Below are 19,517 nucleotides of genomic sequence, written 5' to 3'. Positions count from 1 at the left end.
GGCACCTACAGGTGATAATATTGACCGGTGAAGCATGGTTTCTCACTTCTCCGGCTGTGCCTGCTTAGTGCATAGAGAACTTCAGGTCAAGATTTTCAGACGTGACTAATAATTTTGGCTGCCTCAGTTTTTGGGAGCCCACTTAAGACATCTTAAAGGAAGTCTTAGTCAGAGAATGGAAGTTCAACACTTCCTGAAAATCAGGTTCCTTTAAAGTTTCTAGTCTAATTGGACACCCAAAGTCGATAGTTATCTCTGAAAATCTTGGCCTAGTCTCCAGGCCTGTCAATCCAAAAACCATCACAAACACTAACTTCAAATCATAATTGGGGCGGGGGAGGGCGGGAAATGTTTGTTTTAAGAAAAAAATCTATGCTGATAAATATTATGAAAAAAGAAATCGGTCTTTCTATTTAAAATCTATAGCAGGGACTGCCATTCCCTCAGTCCATGCAAGGAGAGGCAGAATCTTAGAATATCATCTTTTATTGTATTTCCAGTTTATCATTGGGAATATTTATCTAGGAAAATATCTTTAACACTAAGCATTTTGTTTTTATGTTCTTTGAAGCTTCCGCAGGTTTACGCGATCTAATAGTGTAACAGCAGCTGTGCAAGCAGACCTGGACTTCCATGAGAATTTTGAAATATCAGTGGACCCTCAGGAGGACAGTACATTCACTGGGCAAATATCAAGACAATATTCCCGAGATGCAAGCACCTCCACTGTTAGCATACAGGGGTCAGGAAACCATTATCATGCATGTGCAGTAGATGATGACTTTGATACAGATTTTGATCCTTCAATTTTACCCCCTCCGGATCCCTGGATTGATTCTATAACTGAAGATACTCTGGAGGCTGTTCAAAGGTCAGTTTGTCATAGAGATGGGCACTGGTTTCTGAAGCTTCTTCAGGCAGAAAGAGATCGTATGGAGGGCTGGTGCCAACAGATGGAGAGAGAAGAACAGGAAAGCAACTTACCTGAAGACAGTAAGTAACTGAATACAATAATATCACTGCTAAAAATAGTCATTTCAGACCTGATCCAAAGCCTGTTGAAGTCAGCATTCCATTGAATCCTATGAGGTCTGATAAGGCAATTTGCCATTTATCTGCACAATAATCAGACGATAGGCCTGGTTAGCAGCAGTGCCCAGTACCTGCAACTCCATTTGAAGTTGGGACAGCTCTGGAAGTCAGGCCATAATAGTTTCCTTGGATACCATGTTCCTAAGAGGTCGTGGATGGAAATTAAGCTGTCTTGTGTACATTTGTATAGATGACAAATATGGGCCTTATTTAGATAAACATCCACAGTGTATGGATTGGCATATGAAATAATTTTTCTGCGCTATTCTATATGTGATGCTGTGAAGAGTCACGGCTAAATGCTCCTCTTTATATGATAAACTTTAGATTAAATGGGAGTTGCACAGCTGATTTCCTGCCACTGAGCTGGTCCTCTGGATATTGCAGGCTCCCCATATTCTGTGACCCTCACTAGGTATATAATGTGGCCTCTAATTTTGCACATGCAAATATTACACAACATTGTGAGTTCAAGGCACACAACACATAGATTTGGCACACTCAGACTACAACCTATTTATTTTTCCCTAGCCTCATTCCCAGAAATGGCTGAACTATTGTTACTGAAACTATTCAACCCAATGTAGAAACCCACCGTGGAGAATTTCAGACCAAATGGTTATAATTTGGCAAGGTAGTAAACAACTGAAAATGGGTTTATAAAAAAAAGTGTTACCAAAACCTTAACGCTAGGATATAACTACCCATTCCACTGATCCAAAAAACTGGAGCCCATACCACAACTTCCAGCGGCAGATCCAAACTTCCCAAATTTGAGGTGTGTTTGGATTCAGGGTTTTGGTTGGGTTTCATCTTTAATATATATTATCAGTAATTTGCACAGGAGACATGCCACAATGGAACAATTACCCCCTGTAGGTATGCAGACGATAAAACCCATGAACTGGGCTGTGGGGGTTATGTTGAAAAGTGTGTGCACACATACATATGTGGGAAAAATGAATATCAGTCCAATCACAAAATATACTTGGCCTGCTTGTTACCATAATGACTGATGATAATTGAAAAACCTAATGATATTTTACTTGCCCATCAAAACAATTACTCATGTAGGGCAAGTGGGGAAATTGAATTTATTAAGGCTAATTTATACACAGCTTTTAATGAGAACTTTGTTGATGTGTTTCATTGTCTTTTTAGTTATAACATCTTAAAACTTTTAGCAATCAGTGGAAAAATTCTAATTTGGGGCGAGTAAGGTAAGAGTTATGTAGGCTCTACTATTGCCTCCATGTAAAATTACATTTTACATATCCTGCAGATTATTTATCTACCTCTTTATTAACTGTCACTTCCTGGTTTTGGTGGAGGTTACAGGGGGTAAAGGGGTCAACCTTGTTTAACAATCATTAGTGAGTTACTGGCTTCTTTTGTGATGTCATCTACGATTCTTGAATGTGACAGCTGCTTCCTGAGGACATTGTGTTTGACATTCCACTGCAGGACAGAGTTTCCTATTCTACCTGAAGCCAAATAAAAGCATATGGTGAGGGCCACAGTAGCCGGCTCACTTGTGCTGAGAACAAAAGCTTGTTGTTGGAAACTCAGAAGCAAATCATGTCTTTTTCATACACACACACAAACATACACACACAAATGCTTCAGAGAAGGAGGGGATTTGTAATTGATAAAATGTAAGTAGAACAAGGAATGCATCTCTTGTTTTCAACCTTCAACTCGGACAGTCTGCAGTGTGTTTTTGGCCTGATAACAAAATAATGAAAATCTGCAGTGAGCGAGGTTTCTTCAATGCCATGGCAGCTGACAGAATGCTTGTTCCCTCAGCACTTGAAGTAAAATGATACAAGCTTCTCTCAGACAATGCAGCCCTTGTGTGAAACAGCTGTCTCTGGGAGACGGCTCGCTGCTATTTGACAGTAGCTTGTATGTTACATAGATACGTTTGGTATTATCTAACTGGGAATGAATCTACCAGATGGGACTGAATGTTTCTAGCTAGGAATGCAGTCTACTGCTGTGTATAAAAACACTGGTTAGGGTTTCAGTCATTCAAGGGAGAAATACCAGTATACATAAATATGTCTTTGCCCCACTTTCTTGTCATAAACTACTTATTGTATGAAATTTGCTGGTTTTATCTGAAGACATTTCCTCACAAAACTGTAGCATATGTAGTAGGCAGATTAATATCACTTTATCGTTGTATACTCACTCTTTCAGTCAGGACACCAGATACTCCTTCACCATATTTTACTATTTTGTGAATTCAGCAATGATTCTAGAGCTTTCTCTTGATGAAAGGAAAGAGTTGGAAGTAAGCATGCAAACCTAAGCATGGACCTGATTCAAAGCCTACTGAAGTCAATGGGATTCTTTCCATTTATTTTAATTGACTTTGTATCAGGCCTTTAACTGACCCTACCACACAACAAACTCTGACAAACCTTATATAAATGGGCCAGATTCTCCTCTCACACTGGTATTAATCAATAGAAATATGATCTCAAGGCACATTTGCAGCTGGTTGTGGGTACAAACAAAAGCATTCCTATAATCCTTGGGCCATATACTGAATTCACGTAGAGTTTCAAAAATTAATTTGATTTCATTAATCTTAAGAAACATCTCCATTCATCTTTGTGAAGTAGTGTAGCTTATTGATTCATAAACTTTCAGATGACTCTCCAAAGCAAACAGTGGGTCTGATGTGTAATACTGGTGTAATGGAGAGATGAGTCAGACCCAACAAATGAAAGACTAAGAAAGAAAACAAAGGAATTTAACAAAATTTGTGCCCATCATCAATCTTATCACTTAGCATGTATATTGTACCCCTTTGGGCTTGTTTAGACATAAAAGTTGACCTCAAATCTGTAGTAACCCTGTATTCAAATCTAGGGTTTCTGCTAAGCAAAGGCAACAAACTGTGACAAATTAATGTGGGGCTTTCAAAGTTTTAGTCGTTTGTTTTAAACGAAGTATGAAATTGGAAGCTCAGGAACAAAAGGGAGGAAAGTTTGGAGAGAGATAGGAGTGACTCTTCTTTCTGCAAGTGATTATGCATGAGAAAATAAAACTAAACACTGATTTCTCTTTGTCCCTCAGATGTATTCCTGTAGTCCTAATTATGAGCAAATAAAATAATCAGTTATTCCTACAGCTCCCTGGCTCTTCTGCGTACTCTGCTTTTCTATAACTCTTCTCCCCGACTAGTTCCCTCTACACCAGCCCATTTCCCAAAGTCTCAGAAGAGCCAGGTCCCAGATGTTATCCTTGCCAGTGTACAAAGATTTAAAGAAAAGAGAAATATCCATGGGCTACAAAATACTATAACTAGAAAACTTGTCAGTCACACTAAAAAAACCAGGTAAATCAAAGGACCGAAGGCCTGATTCTGGAATGCTTATTCATATTGAGTGGCACTTACTCATCCAGATAGTGCCATTAATCTCCAATGAGATCACTCACAATAATAAATGCTACTCAGTATAAGGTTGTAGAATCAGTCCTTAGCTTGTTTCATTCCGCTTCTTTTCTCCTTAATAGCTGACTAAGGACACGAGTGTTAGCATTAACTTTGAATTTCCTGGCTTTTGTCATGCTCTGAGTTATTTAAATGCAAGTCTGTTGACACAAATAGGCTAAATATTGGTCCATCCTGGCTGGGAAATGGATTGTACCATCTGTATGGCAGGGTTCTTTCATATGCACAGTGCACAGCTAACATCTGCAACACAAACCTCAGTCTTGGTCCATTTTATTTTCTGCCACTGTTCCCTCCCCTTATTCCTGATGCTCAGCCTTGCAGTCAGCCAGTCTCCTCTGTTATCCAGCTTGTTCCCCCTGACTAACTGTCAGGTGTTAGAGAGAAAGTAATATATTTTATTCGGGCCAACTTCTGTTGGTGCAAGAGGCAAGCTTTCCTCTCTCACCAACAGAAGTTGGCCCAGTAAAAGATGTTACCTCACCCACCTTGTTTCTTTAATATCCTGGGACCAACAGGACTACAACAGCACTGTAAACATCAGGTGTTCATTCTTTATGTGGCATTTTATAACCACAGTCCCAAAGTGGTTTCTTTGTTAGACCCTGAGGTCCATCATAATCAAAGTGCAAAGAGTTTGGTTGGTGTTTAGAGGTCAAATAATATTTTTGAAAAACCCTCATCATATTATGACTTTTCACATCACCTCAATTTTACTTCTTTATCACTTTTTTCTATTTCTTGTTACTCTTTGATACATATGCAGGCAAACTCCTTTCAAGATGTACCAAACTCCACTTTTTGTCTTATTGCGTGGGGGAAGGGGGTTGCATTTTCACTCCTCTACCCCTGCATTTATTTATGTATCATCCAAAATGTGTACTTGGCACCATTAGAAGTGATGGTCCTTGCTCCAAAGAGTTTATAATCTGTGTGGCTATAAATAATACCTAGGTATTTTCATCAGTAGATCTCAAAGCGCTTTACAAAGGAGGTCAGCATCATTATTCACATTTTACACAGAGAGAAATTGAGGCACAGAGGGGTGAAGTGACTTGCCTAAGGTCACCCAGCAGCCAATGGCCAAGATGGAAATAAAACTTAGGTCTCCAGAATCCCTGCCCAGTGCTCGATGTACTAGACCACTTTGAAAATATAGCAGATTAAGAGCATGTCTGGGAAATTGACCAGTTTAGCTATTCCAGATTAAATATTTCACTATAGCTATTGCACAATAACTCTCCCATATGGACACTTTATTCTGGAAGAGAAGTAAATGGTTGCTAGGGTCTGTTATGACTGCATCTTGATGGATTTAATGAACAGGAGGGATTTTTTGTCTGCTTGCTTTGTAAATTTTGTTTGTAGCATTATGAACTAAAGTAGTCAATTTCAATGTTTTTATATATACTACCTTCCTCCTACACTCACCTCCCCATGCTGCTTAAGACTCCATCAGTCGTTTTCTGATATATTGTCACTTCCTCTTATTCACTTAGTATTTGTCCCCAAACTTGTGTTCAAGAATGGAGCCGCTCAGGATTTTAGCCAGATAAGTGCATCAGTGCGTTTTTATTTCTTTTACCACAGTACACCTTAACCCTTCCATTCCTGGCACTAGAGATTTTGACTGAGTCAGAGGAGTAGGCACGCTGCCTTGAAAACTAAAAGCAACAAGTATTGTAAGTTAGTAGTTAGCTATTGAGGAGACTTTTTGCCTTCTGGGGAGATTCCTTTCAGTCTTTCACCTGCTTTGTTTGAAGTCTTTTTTTTAAACTTCTGTGACAGGGTTGGTCTTGTTGACTGGTAACGTGTTAGTGGACTGCTTGTTTTCCAGGGGTAGGAAAATCAATGACACTTGGCTAAATACAGCAGGAGCTGCAGCAGAAGTGGTTACAGCGGAGAACATCAGCATGCACCTCACAATCAGCTGGGGTGAAGGTTTTAAACAACTAGCCAGTCCTTTCCCCCCAGCTCTATCGAATGAGATTTTAGAATATTAAACTTATTAAGTAGTCTTTAAAAACAAAAAGAAATCCCCATCCCCCACCAAAAAGTGTATTTTAAATTCACTTATAAACAGACTTTCAACATTACCTCCATGCAATCAATGTATATTTCATATAAAGTCCTATCTTAACTTTTTACTGAAAAGTTGAGGGACCATTTTCCCCCTCTCAACTCCCAGGCAGTGTTGTGAAGCATCAGATGGCCAAGCTCCAGATGAGGCAGCTGTTCTGAAATACACACAGTGGGAAGAGTTTTCATAACAATGGGAACCACATGAAAGCTCTCAAAGTAGCTCCTCCCCACCATTGAAAGTTCCTTTCAGTTGAGTGGTTTGCACACTGGGTTGCATAAATGACTAGACACTGCAAGGGGTGCATTTGCAGCACAGTGCGCAGGGAATTAGACACGCAACCTTTACTAACAATAATGACAGTTGTAAGTAGAATTCCCGGTGCAACGTGCTGAAAATATTCCACTTAGTGAATCTTCTAGTTCAGAGCTATTTCCTGGCAGTGCTAAGCTCTGGGAGCAAAGTGAAAGGCTTGGATTGTGCTTGTGTATGCATGGCATTCTTTTCTGTAGGGCTCTGAAGGAAGAATCATAAAAGGCTTCCCCTCCCCACCCTCCCCCCCGACTATTTTACCCTTCTTCCTTTTACAGTGTATTCTATGTCCAACTTTATTTCCACTCGGCTAAGTTGTTGTGCTACATTAATCAGCCCTAAAAGGGTAAAACATGGAGCTGTGATTGTATACCTGGCTTCAGTTAAGCCTACTTCAGTTCATAACTTAGTTTTGTCCCTACTTGCTTGGGGTCTCCGTGTTTGTGAATACCCCGAAGAGTCTTTCAGTTTTAAATGATTTTGGGGCAGTGCCTCTGGTAGCCACCTATAAAGTCTGGCCTGTGGGTGGGCTGAGTTCTTTACTGTGGATTTTACAACCCCAAAGTGTCGAAGGCATTTTCCCCCTTTGAGCTCTCCTCAACACTGTGTTTGAATTTATAGGGGTTTAGCGTGGTCCATAGACATGGCATTGGCTTGGGAGTCAGGAGACTGGGATCTATTCTGGGTTCTGCCACTGACCTGCCGGGTGACCTCGGGCCAGTCACTTCACCTCTCTGTGCCTCAGTTCTCCCTACTTCACATTGTTTGTCTTGTCTATTTAGACTATAAGCTCTTCACAGACTGCCTCTATCGGCTTGTACACTGCCTAGCACAATGGGGCCCTATCTTAGTTGCAGCCTCTGGGCGCTACAATAATTATTTTTAATAATAATGGTTCAGATCAAAGCAGAACAAATGTCTTTCATTAGTAAAGTGGTAAATACCAATTTAAGTCCATCCAGACTGTTGTAAAACCATATACTATGGGCCAGGGTCTACTCTAACTCATTGCACCACTCTGATGGTGCAAAGAGACCATAAAGCTGATTTAACTGACCAGTGTGCGGGAATTGCCAAGAGGTGCAAAGCTGCCATAGTGACCCTTTGCTGCCTTCCTCCGGGCTACCAGTGTAGTGGACGCAGCTGGGGGAAACATGACATGGAGCACCGTTATGCTCTGGTGAGTGTTGGCTATTGAAATGGCCAGTTAGGACCATAGGTGGCTGGGGACAATTGAGAGCAGCCCTGAAGCTGCTCACAGTTGCAGTGGTGACTGGAAAAGCCTCTGGATGGCCCTAGGATCAGGGTGGGGGTTGTAAGTGTGACATAGAGCCACTGTTTCCTCCTCCTGGGACCAGCACCAGCCAGCAGTCAACCGGACCCAAGAACTGGGCCCTCTGTTTCTGAGGGAAACAGCAGAGGTTTTGGTAAAAGCTGTGTTTCCCCAATATGGCACATGATTAGTTCCACATTTGTAACACTTTCTGAAAGCTCTTTACTTTTCTGCATGTGAGATCAGGTCTACATTAGAAACTTTGGCAGATATAACAGTGTCAGAAAGGGGGTGATTTTTCACAACATTTCTATATCAGCAAAAGCTACCATGTAGATGTGGTTATACCAGCATAGAAGTGTGCTTATTAATTCAAACAAAAAACTCACCAGATAACACAAACCAAAGCTATTCCCCTGACCAACACAGGCTTCACGCTACACCTCTCTGCTCCAGGGACCGTCACAAGAGCCAACCTCTGTCCCACAGCTCCCCACAACTGAGTGCTCTCAGCCCTTTATAAGTATCACCTGGCTCCTTCCCAACTGGGTCTGATAAGCAAACAGGGTTGGCTGATCACCAGCCCCCCGTCCTTTAAAAGGGCAGATTATCCTGTTTCACCAATGTTTTCATTTGGGGATCCTGTATAAGCTATACCAGCAAAAGAGGTAAAATGAAAGATGTTTACTCCATAACTTCCTCATTGGTGTATCTGGTTCAATCACTACAGAAAGGCACCACTGTATAACTGGTGCTGACTTATGTTTGCTTTCCTGTCAGTTCTAGGGAAAATTCGAACTGCAGTGGGCAGTGCCCAGCTTCTCATGGCCCAGAAATTTTACCAGTTCAGAGAACTGTGTGAAGAAAACCTGGTATGTAATGTTTATTATAGATATGATTGTGCTTCTGTTATTGCTAAGGAATTTACTCTGTGAGTCACTATGCCTTAAATTGTCTAAAGCTTTTTCTAGATTAGAATATCTCCAATTTATTCCAATAAAGGGCTTGATTCATCCAACCAACCTAAATCCATTGAATTTAATGGAGTTATACCAGTGTAAAAACAGTGGGAGATCTCTGAGAGGCCCATAATAATTTAAAAAGAGAGAAACTCAAAAGGCTTAGGATGAAATTCAATAGGAGCTTTGCCAATAACTTCTACAGAGGCAGGATTTCACACTTGGAATGGATTCTTTTCAGATAAGCACCCAAAGGTTTGGAAGCTTTTCAAAACTGAGTGAACCTCTTGAGTTTTCAAAATTGGACTGGAAATCTTGTGGGATGACACTTTCTCATGGGATTTCCAGTGCTGCTTGCTTTCAGTTGGACAGATGTACCGTAAATCAATATCTATTGTGGAGTTTTGGCCCATCTGCCTCCAAACCAAGGCAGTGTACCATTTTGCAAAAATGAAAAATAATGAATTATTGAAGCTAATCAAACTCTTCCAAATCCCCAAAAAAGGCAAAACAAAGTTCTTAATTTCTCAGAATCAGTTTGCTTATCCCTAATAATGCACAATACATTGTATACCACATACCTAAAATGATGATAATACTTTGCATTTATCAAAGATTTCAAACCATGTTTTAAACTAATTCATAGATTTTAAGGCCAGAAGGGACCACAGTTGTCATCTAGTGTGACCTTCCAGTATAACACAGGCCATAGAACTTCCCTAAATTAATTCCTGTTTCAGCTATAGCATACGTTTTAGAAAAATGGCCAATCTTGATTTAAAAATTTCTAGTGAAGGAGAATCCACCACGACCCTTAATAAGTGGGTCCAATAGCTAATTATCCTCACTATTAAACATTTTCATCTTATTTTTAGTCTGAATTTATTTAGTTTCAACTTCAACTTGTTATACCTTTGTCTGCTAAACAGAAGAGCCCTCGGTTATCAAATGTTTAATGATTCACCATTGCAGAGTAGATAAGCACAATTACCCCCAATTTACTCATGAGGAATCTGTAGCACAGAAAGGTTCAGGGCAGAGCAGAGAATGGACTGCAGAACTCATTGCTTTCCTTCCTCTGCACTAACCATCCTGTTATTAAGCTCTCTTCTTAAAACATCCAATCAGGCTGAGATAAGACTGCCATGACTCCAAATTACAGATAAACTGATTTTGTTTTTCATTGTTACAAAAACACTTTTTGAACTATGCCAAGTTGACATTATGGGATAGTGTATATTTTAATATGACATTTTCTTTCAGCACCTGACCCAGTTCTCATCCAAGTCATTAGGAGTCTCTCAAAGAGAGCTGGATCAAGGCCTTAAAGAGAAAAATATAACTGTAAAAACTCCATACTGAACTCTACTTTGGAATCAGAGGCTCAATCCTGTGGCAAAGTACTGAGGGCCTTCAGCTCTCACTGAAGGCAAAGCACCTCAGAGGATCAGGGCCTAAATTAGAAATCTGCCTAAATTGCAAGACACAATGGAAATCAGTTCTGCATGAGTTAGTCCTTCTCTTTTTACCATGAAGAATGAAAAAGTATTTTGTTCCCATATCTGTGTATGTAAAAGTTACTATTTCAGTTTGCCTACCTAATAATGTCAATGGTCAAGAACTAAGAATCCTGTTATAACCTGTATCCTTTCTATGCAGAAAAGTGACTTCTTCTTTTTCCACAGTCACTGCTTTGGTGGGATAGGCATCTTGCTTCTCTCATAGTGGGATAGGCATCACACTATGAAAAAAATACAGTGGTAGAAATTTCGTAAGGGAAACAGTTTCACAACCAGCACCTGCTTTACTTTTTGCTGGAGAAAGATATGTTAACACAATGTGAGATAAAACCATAATCTCAACTGCGCCAGCTATCATAAAGAATTGTTGGGTGTCAGGACAGGTCTGATTTGAAGAGGCGCTGAGCACCCATAGAGCCCATTACCTCACGTGAAGTTGTGGATGTTCAGCACTTCTGAAAAATCAAGCTGTAAACCCATGTATCCAACAGTCTATTTGATGTAAATCATTTAAAGAGATCCTTTAGACGGACTTCACCACAGCAGTGTGTATCATTTGACTGGAAGGTCAAAATCTTACTAGCCAGTGGCACAAGTAAAGTTTTAACAGTCAGAGTCTGGTTCAACATATAACTCTCCCCAAAAGAGTGCCCTGCAAAAGTAGGGTTAATGTGCATCCATATTCTCTTTCCCCATATAGTTCCCTCTGCCCAGATTATTTTTGCCAGGAATATAAATAATCTGTCCAGGGTACATTTATTTAAAATGTAATATTTTCATAGTCCTTAATATCATTGAAGCACTGTACAAATGTGAATTAATGCCCTGTTGAATCAGTAGATGCACATGCAGAAATGTGGGATGAAATCCTGACAGCAGTGAAGTCAACAGGAGTCTTGCCATTGACTTCAGTGCAGCCAGGATTTTACCAAGGGTAGACCCCTTGGCTGTGCCAAAGAGTGCCACCCTGCTGTTCCTGTTACAGAAGGACGGAGAAGCAACCTTTCCCTATGTTTTGATGGGTAGCCAGAATTGAGGCCACTGACTTCAGGGGAAACCACAGGTTTTCTGGAGCACACCTGTCAGAATTTAGCTCTAAATCTTTATAAGTAAAAATACTAGTAAAAAGTGTTCTTTCTCATTTCTATTAACTTCTTCTAAGTATCTCATTGATCAATTTGAATCGAAGTAAACTGCTTTACTTCGTGAGGTGCATAGCCATTTGCACAAATGCTTTATATTAAAAGATACTAAAGCCAAAATATTTTTTCTTCTGTTGTACAGAATCCTAATGCACATCCAAGGCCGACCTCCCAGGATTTAGCAGGGTTTTGGGATATGCTCCAGTTGTCCATAGAAAATATTAGTATGAAATTTGATGAACTTCATCAGTTAAAGGCCAATAACTGGAAACAGATGGATCCTCATGACAAGAAGGTAGAACAATGTAGATTTTGTATGCTTCATTTAAAACCCTGCACAAATACTGGACAAATTAAATAGTCCTCTGCGTACAGATGTTAAAAATGTGCAATGAAGCTCATATCAGATTCATTTCACTGTAACAACAATGTTTACATAACAATCATCTGGGATATTATCTGTAATATGTTTCAGGCATATTTTAAAACCAAATCTGTCTTTGTGAATTGGATAATGGGAATGTAGTACTTTGTTAAACTTTACATTTAATCATACTAGTTTATCAGTCGTTGGAAGGAACTGCCATATATATTGATTCTTAAATTTAAATAAATCACATTTATGGTGCATATTATTGCATATAGCAAGAATTCAGTTTACTTGCACACTCTAGGCTTTGTTACTGAGAAAACTAGAAATCATCACTGACTTTGGTAACCAGATCATAAGTACAGTGATAAACCAACTGCCGTCATACAGAGCTAAAACCAAACTTCCTACAAGTTGCATGGTAATCTTTCCATGCCATTTTTTTTTGTTTGCTTTCTTTTGTTTTTTAAATGGAAATTCTTGTAATTGGGTTCATTTTGCTGGTAATGTTATTTTTCTGAGATAGCCCAAAAATCATTTGTAGCACTGGTAATTATTTTTAACAGAGTTTTCCGTTGTTGCCATAAAGAGACTACCAGGTTTCCAAGTGTGAACCACGTTCCTTTTTTCATTCTGGTTTGGCACATATCCTTATTTTTAATCCTCACCATCAGGACAGCTGATCAGCTGGTCAAACAGCACCTTGGGTGAGCCACAATACAGTTCTCCAAAACTATTGTTATCATAATTGTTTATTTTATAGAACCCATAAGTGAGTTAGAAACTTCACAGAAAACACTTAAAGCCAGATCTGTGTCCAGAGGAATGTACAATCTAATGCTATGCTCCTGCTGCCATCTAACACTACAGCTGGGTTTCCATTAGCCTCATTAGACTCGGAAATGGGCATTGGCTGATGACTATGACACATAGGTAGGGATATAACATACACCAAAAAGGCAAGGGAGCAAGGAGTGCACCATTTGCAGACCAAGTATTATACCCTTTTTCAAGTAATATATACGTCTGGGTAACCCAAACTGATGTCTGGATTAACTGCCCTAAAAATAGCTCTGATCCATCTTGTTGCGGACAAGCAAAGTGGCATTTTCTTTTGGACAAATAATAACATAGATTTCCACAAATCTTCCAGCAGATTTCCACAGAACACAAGTTTCCACAGAACTTCCAAATACAGTTCTGTTAGAATCCTGTTCCCACCAAACAAAACTAAAAAATCATGCCCTTTGTTTCTGAATTAGGAGAGCCAAATTCCAGGTTAATCCCAAACCATCAGAGGAATACCATTAGTGTTTTATTTGGGGGTGGCCCTTGTTTGTTTTCTGAGGCTACAATACAGAAGTCAGGTAATTACTTTTTAATATGTCTTTTTTGAGAAGGAGCTGTAAAACTGCAAACACACATGCGCTCACATGCTAATATACGATTTTTCATTAGCTTCTAATGCAAAAGAATGTGTCCAGTCTTCAGCATGAAGAAAAGAGAGTTTTACTAAAAATGTCCCTTTCATTTTCCTTGAAAACATTTCAAGGAAATCCCACCAAAAGGAAGACTATAAAGGGTTAAAAGAAGTTAAGCAGTAATGAAGAAAGGATCGTATGTATTTACAATCTGCAGTAGGAAGGTAGAGGTTATGCACTTTAAAGAATTACACTGACTCTGTTCCTGTTTCATTTGACTGTGATTTTAAATTAAACTGTTCATCTCCTATTTTAAAAGGAAAAAAAGAATGAAAACTTTCTGTGGAATTGATATTTGCATTTGCCTCTGTCTCCCCCGCCCCCCCCCAGCCCCCCTTGGGCCTGTTAAACAGCATAGATTAATCTTTAGATGTAGAGGAAAAAGCAAAGTGTGAACAATAAGTGCAACTAGGCAGCTTTATATTTCAAGTAATAAAGGCTGTTGTGATCAACATGAGAGCAAACTAAAGGCTAGAATGGAATCTTTGTAGTAATAAAATCCCTACTCTCAGAAACCATGTTCACATTTGGAAGGGGATGTAATTTAAAATACCATCTAAATTGACATGACAAAAACTTTATAGCTGCCTGAAATTCAGAACTGAATACACACTTTTTCTAAAGCCATCCTTATAGATATAAAAATTACATCTTTGTTAACCACGTATCTTTGGCTGCTCAAGTGACGATTAGTGTATGTTCTCTCAGTGATTTTTTTTAAAATTCCTACCCGTTTTTCAGTGTGTAGGTTATTGTAATTCCTCACGCTCATTCAGCATGGTGCTAAATTTAAAGAATTTTTATAGTGAGACATGAAAAGTGTGGATTATTTGAGCTATTACCAAGATCAGCCACCACTGAGCACATGTTTTTTATTCTAACTGTATAGCCAACTCCAAGCTGCTAGTTTACATTACATTTACTGTGTGATATATATCCATTGAATCTCAGTGTTGTAAGCCCATCTAGTGTTATGTATGTACTGTGTGTAAGGGACAAGATCATTTGTGCTTTTCACTTCTGTAACACAGATTGCTGCTATAGTAAATTAATTTTATTGACAAACCCAAAGAGTTTGATAGGAGTTGGGTTTTTTTAATTCCGTAGTAGAATTTAAACATTAGGTTTATGAAACTGTATTAGTTTAAATAGTGCTACAAAGTTCTGTTTAAGATGCTCTCCTTTCTAATCCCTGGCACCAGGACGAGGAGTCTGGATTCCCCAATGGGAACCGCATTAATTGGTTAGCTGTGGGAGCTTCGGCCCTTTCAGCGCCAGGCGTTTAATACACACCGTACCTGTGGAGAACTAGCACTGCTATCAATACTATCCTTTGCTTTAAGCTTACATTATTTTTATGAACCCTTGAATACAAAAGCCAGTTCAATGAAGAAAAAAATGCAGATAAGAACTAACAAACCTTAGGTAAAATGTGTGTTCTAACTACTGACCTATCCTAGTTTTTTCCAAGCTTTCCCTGAGAAGCTGTATAATGTCATTAACCTTCTGCTTTGATCAGGAGAGAAGGGTCCCTCCTCCAGTGCCAAAGAAGCCAGCGAAAGGTCAGGTGCCACTCTTACGGGAACGTTCTCTGGAAAGCTCACAGCGTCAAGAGGCCCGGAAACGGCTGATGGCTGCCAAACGAGCCGCATCTGTCCGCCAGAATTCAGCCACTGAGAGCGCTGAAAGCATTGAGATTTACATCCCCGAAGCCCAGACGAGGCTATGAAGGGATCCCACCAGGAGGACTCTCACTGGCAAGACAAGTCTCTTGTATAATCTGCTCCTCTAGGTCCCTATTCAGAGCCACCATTAAGTATTTGTATTCTCCTCTTTCTTTCTTTCTTTCTTTCTTTCTTTCTTTCTTTCTTTCTTTCTCTCTCCCTCCATAATCCCAATGATCCCAATGAAGTCCACTTTTGTGGTGTAGTTGTCGATCATCCAAGAGGTGTCCTCTAATAACCGTTGCTTTCTAAAGGTTTGCCCATGTCATTATAATGCTTTGTCACATGTATTGATGCTCCCACTTTGCCTCATGTAAGAGAGTACAATCCTTTTTTCTGTTTAAGAAATAAATACAGAACTCACGTACACACAGACACACACGCACCTGTATAGTAAATGCACCATTTAACTCATTCATGATCTTTAGTTTATCTAAAGTTAGTCTGTTACCTGGTGTAGAGCAATATAAAACTATAGAGTATTTTGGAAATTCAGTAATGCAGGGTGATCCTTTGGGACTCTGCCGTCTTCCTCATTAAAGATTAAAGGAGCTATGGCTCAGATTCCCTTCTTTTTATTACTATTATTTTTTAAGCAGATGGCGCACTTTATTCTAAACCTCAGAATCATATCTCACCTGAATTTAAGATGTCACAAAGGGCGAGGTAAGGGGAGAGATAGCTGTGTTGTGGTAAAAAGGAGGGAGAAGTAAATTGTGCAGGTGAGATGGTGAGGGACAGAAAAGATCCTGTGAAAAGATACCTGCACACTCTCACAGCTGCACAAACTGCCTCATTTGTATTTCATCAATCACTACTTAAACATTTTGATCAGCAGAAGATTGTAAATTCAATCTTCCAGGGAAATCATCTATTTTGAAAGGCAATAAAAAGGCAAAAGGAAAGGAGATAAGAAGAAATGATGGTTGAAGATAATATAAAAAGGGACTTTTTTGTCAAAGTATTAAGAATTTTTAAAACTTTACTGTATTGTCATTTCCTATTGTATTGTATTGTATGAATTATATTGGATTTAAAAAAGAAGAAAAAAAAAAGAAAAAACAGCTTGGTTTTGTTGATGTCTTAATCTTGGTGAAATGATCAGATTTCACACCCATCCACTCCTGTTTCTGAAATACTGTAAATGGAATCCATGATGTTTTTCAAAGCAAGACTTTGTTTTGTTTTATACACAGCTGGTTGTAAGCTTCAGGTCAGACTGCTTCCATCAGATGGTTCATAGCTGGGAGTAAGTTTCTCCTTTAGTCTCTTTTTTAATAATATAAAATACCCCATTTTTCAAAAATGAGGATTTTTCAGACACAGTGGGACCATAATGAGCCTATATTTGTTCACTACACTAGCTTTTGAAATCATGAACAATATGCATTCCCTAGTCTTCAGCAATTTACTTGATACTTAAGGTAAAATCTTGTCCTTGCTGCTTGGAATTGCACTGATGGAGGAAGGCGTTGGCTGTGCATTAGTGACACCAGCCATTGTGCCAACACAGGATAGGAGGTCTTGGGTATGTCGCTGAAAATGAGCAGCCTGAACATGCTGCAGAAGGCAACATTGGTGCTAGTTGGCCGGGCCCACCTGGCTATGCCCCCTAGTCAGCAGACCATGCCCTTTTGTGTCTTCTGGCATAGTAGCCATTCCCCATTGTTAGTGCTCTCTTGAGCTCTAGGTTAGAATCCTGCCCTGCTCAGGGTGGTTCTTATCATCTCTTCTCCCACTTGGACATCATATAGCAGGGTGTTACCCTTACAAGAAAGGAAGATCTTTTCTCTCTAACCTGGAAATAGTATAGTGACATAGTCCACTGAGTGGTGGCTAATGTGTACTTTGCATCCAACCAAAGTTGGCTGTAAATGCCCTCCTTATTTAAACAGTGTGAACATTCCACCTGTGAAAATTCCAGTGCATGGTAGCCTTAACTGTGTAGCTCCCATCTAAAACATTTGAAATTCCCACCAGAAAGTTAAGCGCTTTCTAAAAATATACATCTAAGATCATGCCAGACAGCTTCTTTTAATGTAACATAGCCAGGTGCTAATTTAATTTCATTCAAGAAATTAGGAGAGGTAATAGGTTTTGGCACCAAATAGTGTCATGAAAACATTGTAAAGCCACTAGAGAATTTGCTACCTCTCAAAGCCATTGGTATCTGAGCTATGTATTTATAAACAGGGCACAAATATTTACTGCTGTGGTTTACAAGATAAGGGCTAATAATTTAATATTTAAAAGACTTTTAACTACAGTGATCAGAAATCCAGTGTAACCCCACTGAGTGCTTCATGTTAAGGGAGCTTTGAAAGGTTGGCCCTATAAGCATTTGAATACCAGTGTATTTGCTAGTTTTGAAAAGAACCCACTTCATTTAACTTTTAGCAGCAATGAAAAATCACAGTGTTTGCAGTATATATAGTGCCAACTGCCACTTTTGGTCATATAGTCATGTTAAGTATTAAAAATTATTTGGAACTCCTTTGTACTAAGATGTACAAAGCAGCATTCAGGTGAAGATGCACGTTCATAAGTACGTTTCAGTTGAAGTTTTCTGAAAGAAGAGTTAAGACTTAGATTGAGAAGTGGCTACAGACATTTATACAAAGGTTATGTCATAGTGAATTCCAAAAAATGGAAAATGGAAGACTTTTTAGTCTTGTAGATTATGAATTGTATTTGTACATTATATGATATTTTTGGAATGTATTTTAAATTGATTCTTAGTTGAATGCCTGCTGGTTCCTAACACCTGTGGACAGGCCATTATAACATTTGCCTAGCTTGACAGCAAAATTTGAAGTGTACACCTAATTTAGAAATTGGTAAATACAGGACAGAAACTACTTCTGCCCCCTACAATGCCACTAGTTAGCCACTTGACTTATTACATATCACCACAGACATCTGTTACATCATTTATTTTAGTGTAAGTTGTAATTATTTATTTTTTATTCTTATCTGTTCAAATATAAACTAAAAATTACTATATTCCGTTTAACTTGGTATAAAATTGTTGCTTTTTTTTCCCTTGGGGGAAAATTTAAAAGACAAAAAGGTTGTTTTTGTCTCCTGCATTGAAAGTTTTAAAAGAAGTATTTATTATATTTTTCGCAGATGTTTCCATAAAATTCTCATAATCTTTTTGTAAAGAATGATGAAGAAATGGAGTAAAGATTTTTAATATTTGAAACGGTAAATAGAAATAACTTATTTGTAATATATTTCAGTTTATTTATTGGTGTTCCCTTAATGTTCTGATGTGCACTATCACTTTAATTTAAATTTTATCTTTGTGAATTTATAGTTTCTTTTTTTAAAAAATGTTTAAATGCATATTTTAAATAATAACTGGAATGTAAATCACTGGCTTACCTGCATTCCCAAATGTGATTTTAAAAGTGTTTTTGGTTTGGAAAAGAAGGAACAAAATTGAAAGCCTTTAGAAGGAGGGGTGGAAAGCATTTTTATGGCTTTATGAATTGGGTTTTCATAGGATTATCTATCTAGTTTGTGTGTGGAGAGAAAAATGTAAATAGACAAATGTTTCCCATAATGTAAAAAAAGAGCAAATTAATAAAATAATTAATGCACTGTTTGTAAGAGCTGTGGGTTTTCAATGCAAATTCACAATTCCATAACAGTAAAAATGATTCATTTGATGTGGTCAAGTATAAAAGCATAACCACCAGAAAGCTACCGTTAAGTATTCAGAGGTTTAGATTCTGATCTTCCGAAAACTTTGCATGAGTAACTCAACTCACATGAAGAATCCCATTGAACTCACTGGAAATATTCATATGAATAAAGTTACTCACATATGTAAGTGTTACCAGGATCAAGGCCTGGCTGCTTAGAAATATTTTCAAAGGCAAAGCTACATGGGGTTAAGCACCACAAAGACAACAGAAGATCTGCAATTGACTTCAGTGAAGTGAGGACAAGCCCTATGTTTGTTTATTTTTCACCACACTGGGTCCCTTCATGCTGTAATTACCTTCACTTGTGGCTAAAACGTGGTGAGACAAATTGGCATAAGGAAGTACAGCTGAATTCCTTTCAGTGGAATTCTGTCCACCAGAATGA

The 19,517-nt window shown here is 38.7% G+C and overlaps 1 protein-coding gene across 8 annotated transcripts in view; it reads left to right on the top strand.

The window, feature by feature from the left end:
- DLGAP1 (DLG associated protein 1) overlaps positions 1-19,029 on the top strand; it is a 634,484-nt gene extending 615,455 nt beyond the window's left edge. For all 8 annotated transcript variants that reach the window (XM_048840362.2, XM_048840361.2, XM_048840359.2 and 5 more), the window contains 4 exons: positions 572-993; positions 9,004-9,095; positions 11,987-12,139; positions 15,215-19,029. In XM_048840362.2, coding sequence (XP_048696319.1) covers positions 572-993; positions 9,004-9,095; positions 11,987-12,139; positions 15,215-15,424 — 877 coding nt within the window. In that variant the 3' untranslated portion in view covers positions 15,425-19,029. The remainder of the gene's footprint in view (positions 1-571; positions 994-9,003; positions 9,096-11,986; positions 12,140-15,214) is intronic.
- The last annotated feature ends 488 nt before the right edge of the window (positions 19,030-19,517 follow it).

The sequence above is a fragment of the Caretta caretta genome, chromosome 2 (assembly GCF_965140235.1).
Source record: "Caretta caretta isolate rCarCar2 chromosome 2, rCarCar1.hap1, whole genome shotgun sequence".
In the NCBI taxonomy this organism is placed as follows: Eukaryota; Metazoa; Chordata; order Testudines; family Cheloniidae; genus Caretta; species Caretta caretta.
This window is presented reverse-complemented; position numbering and strand designations above follow the sequence as displayed.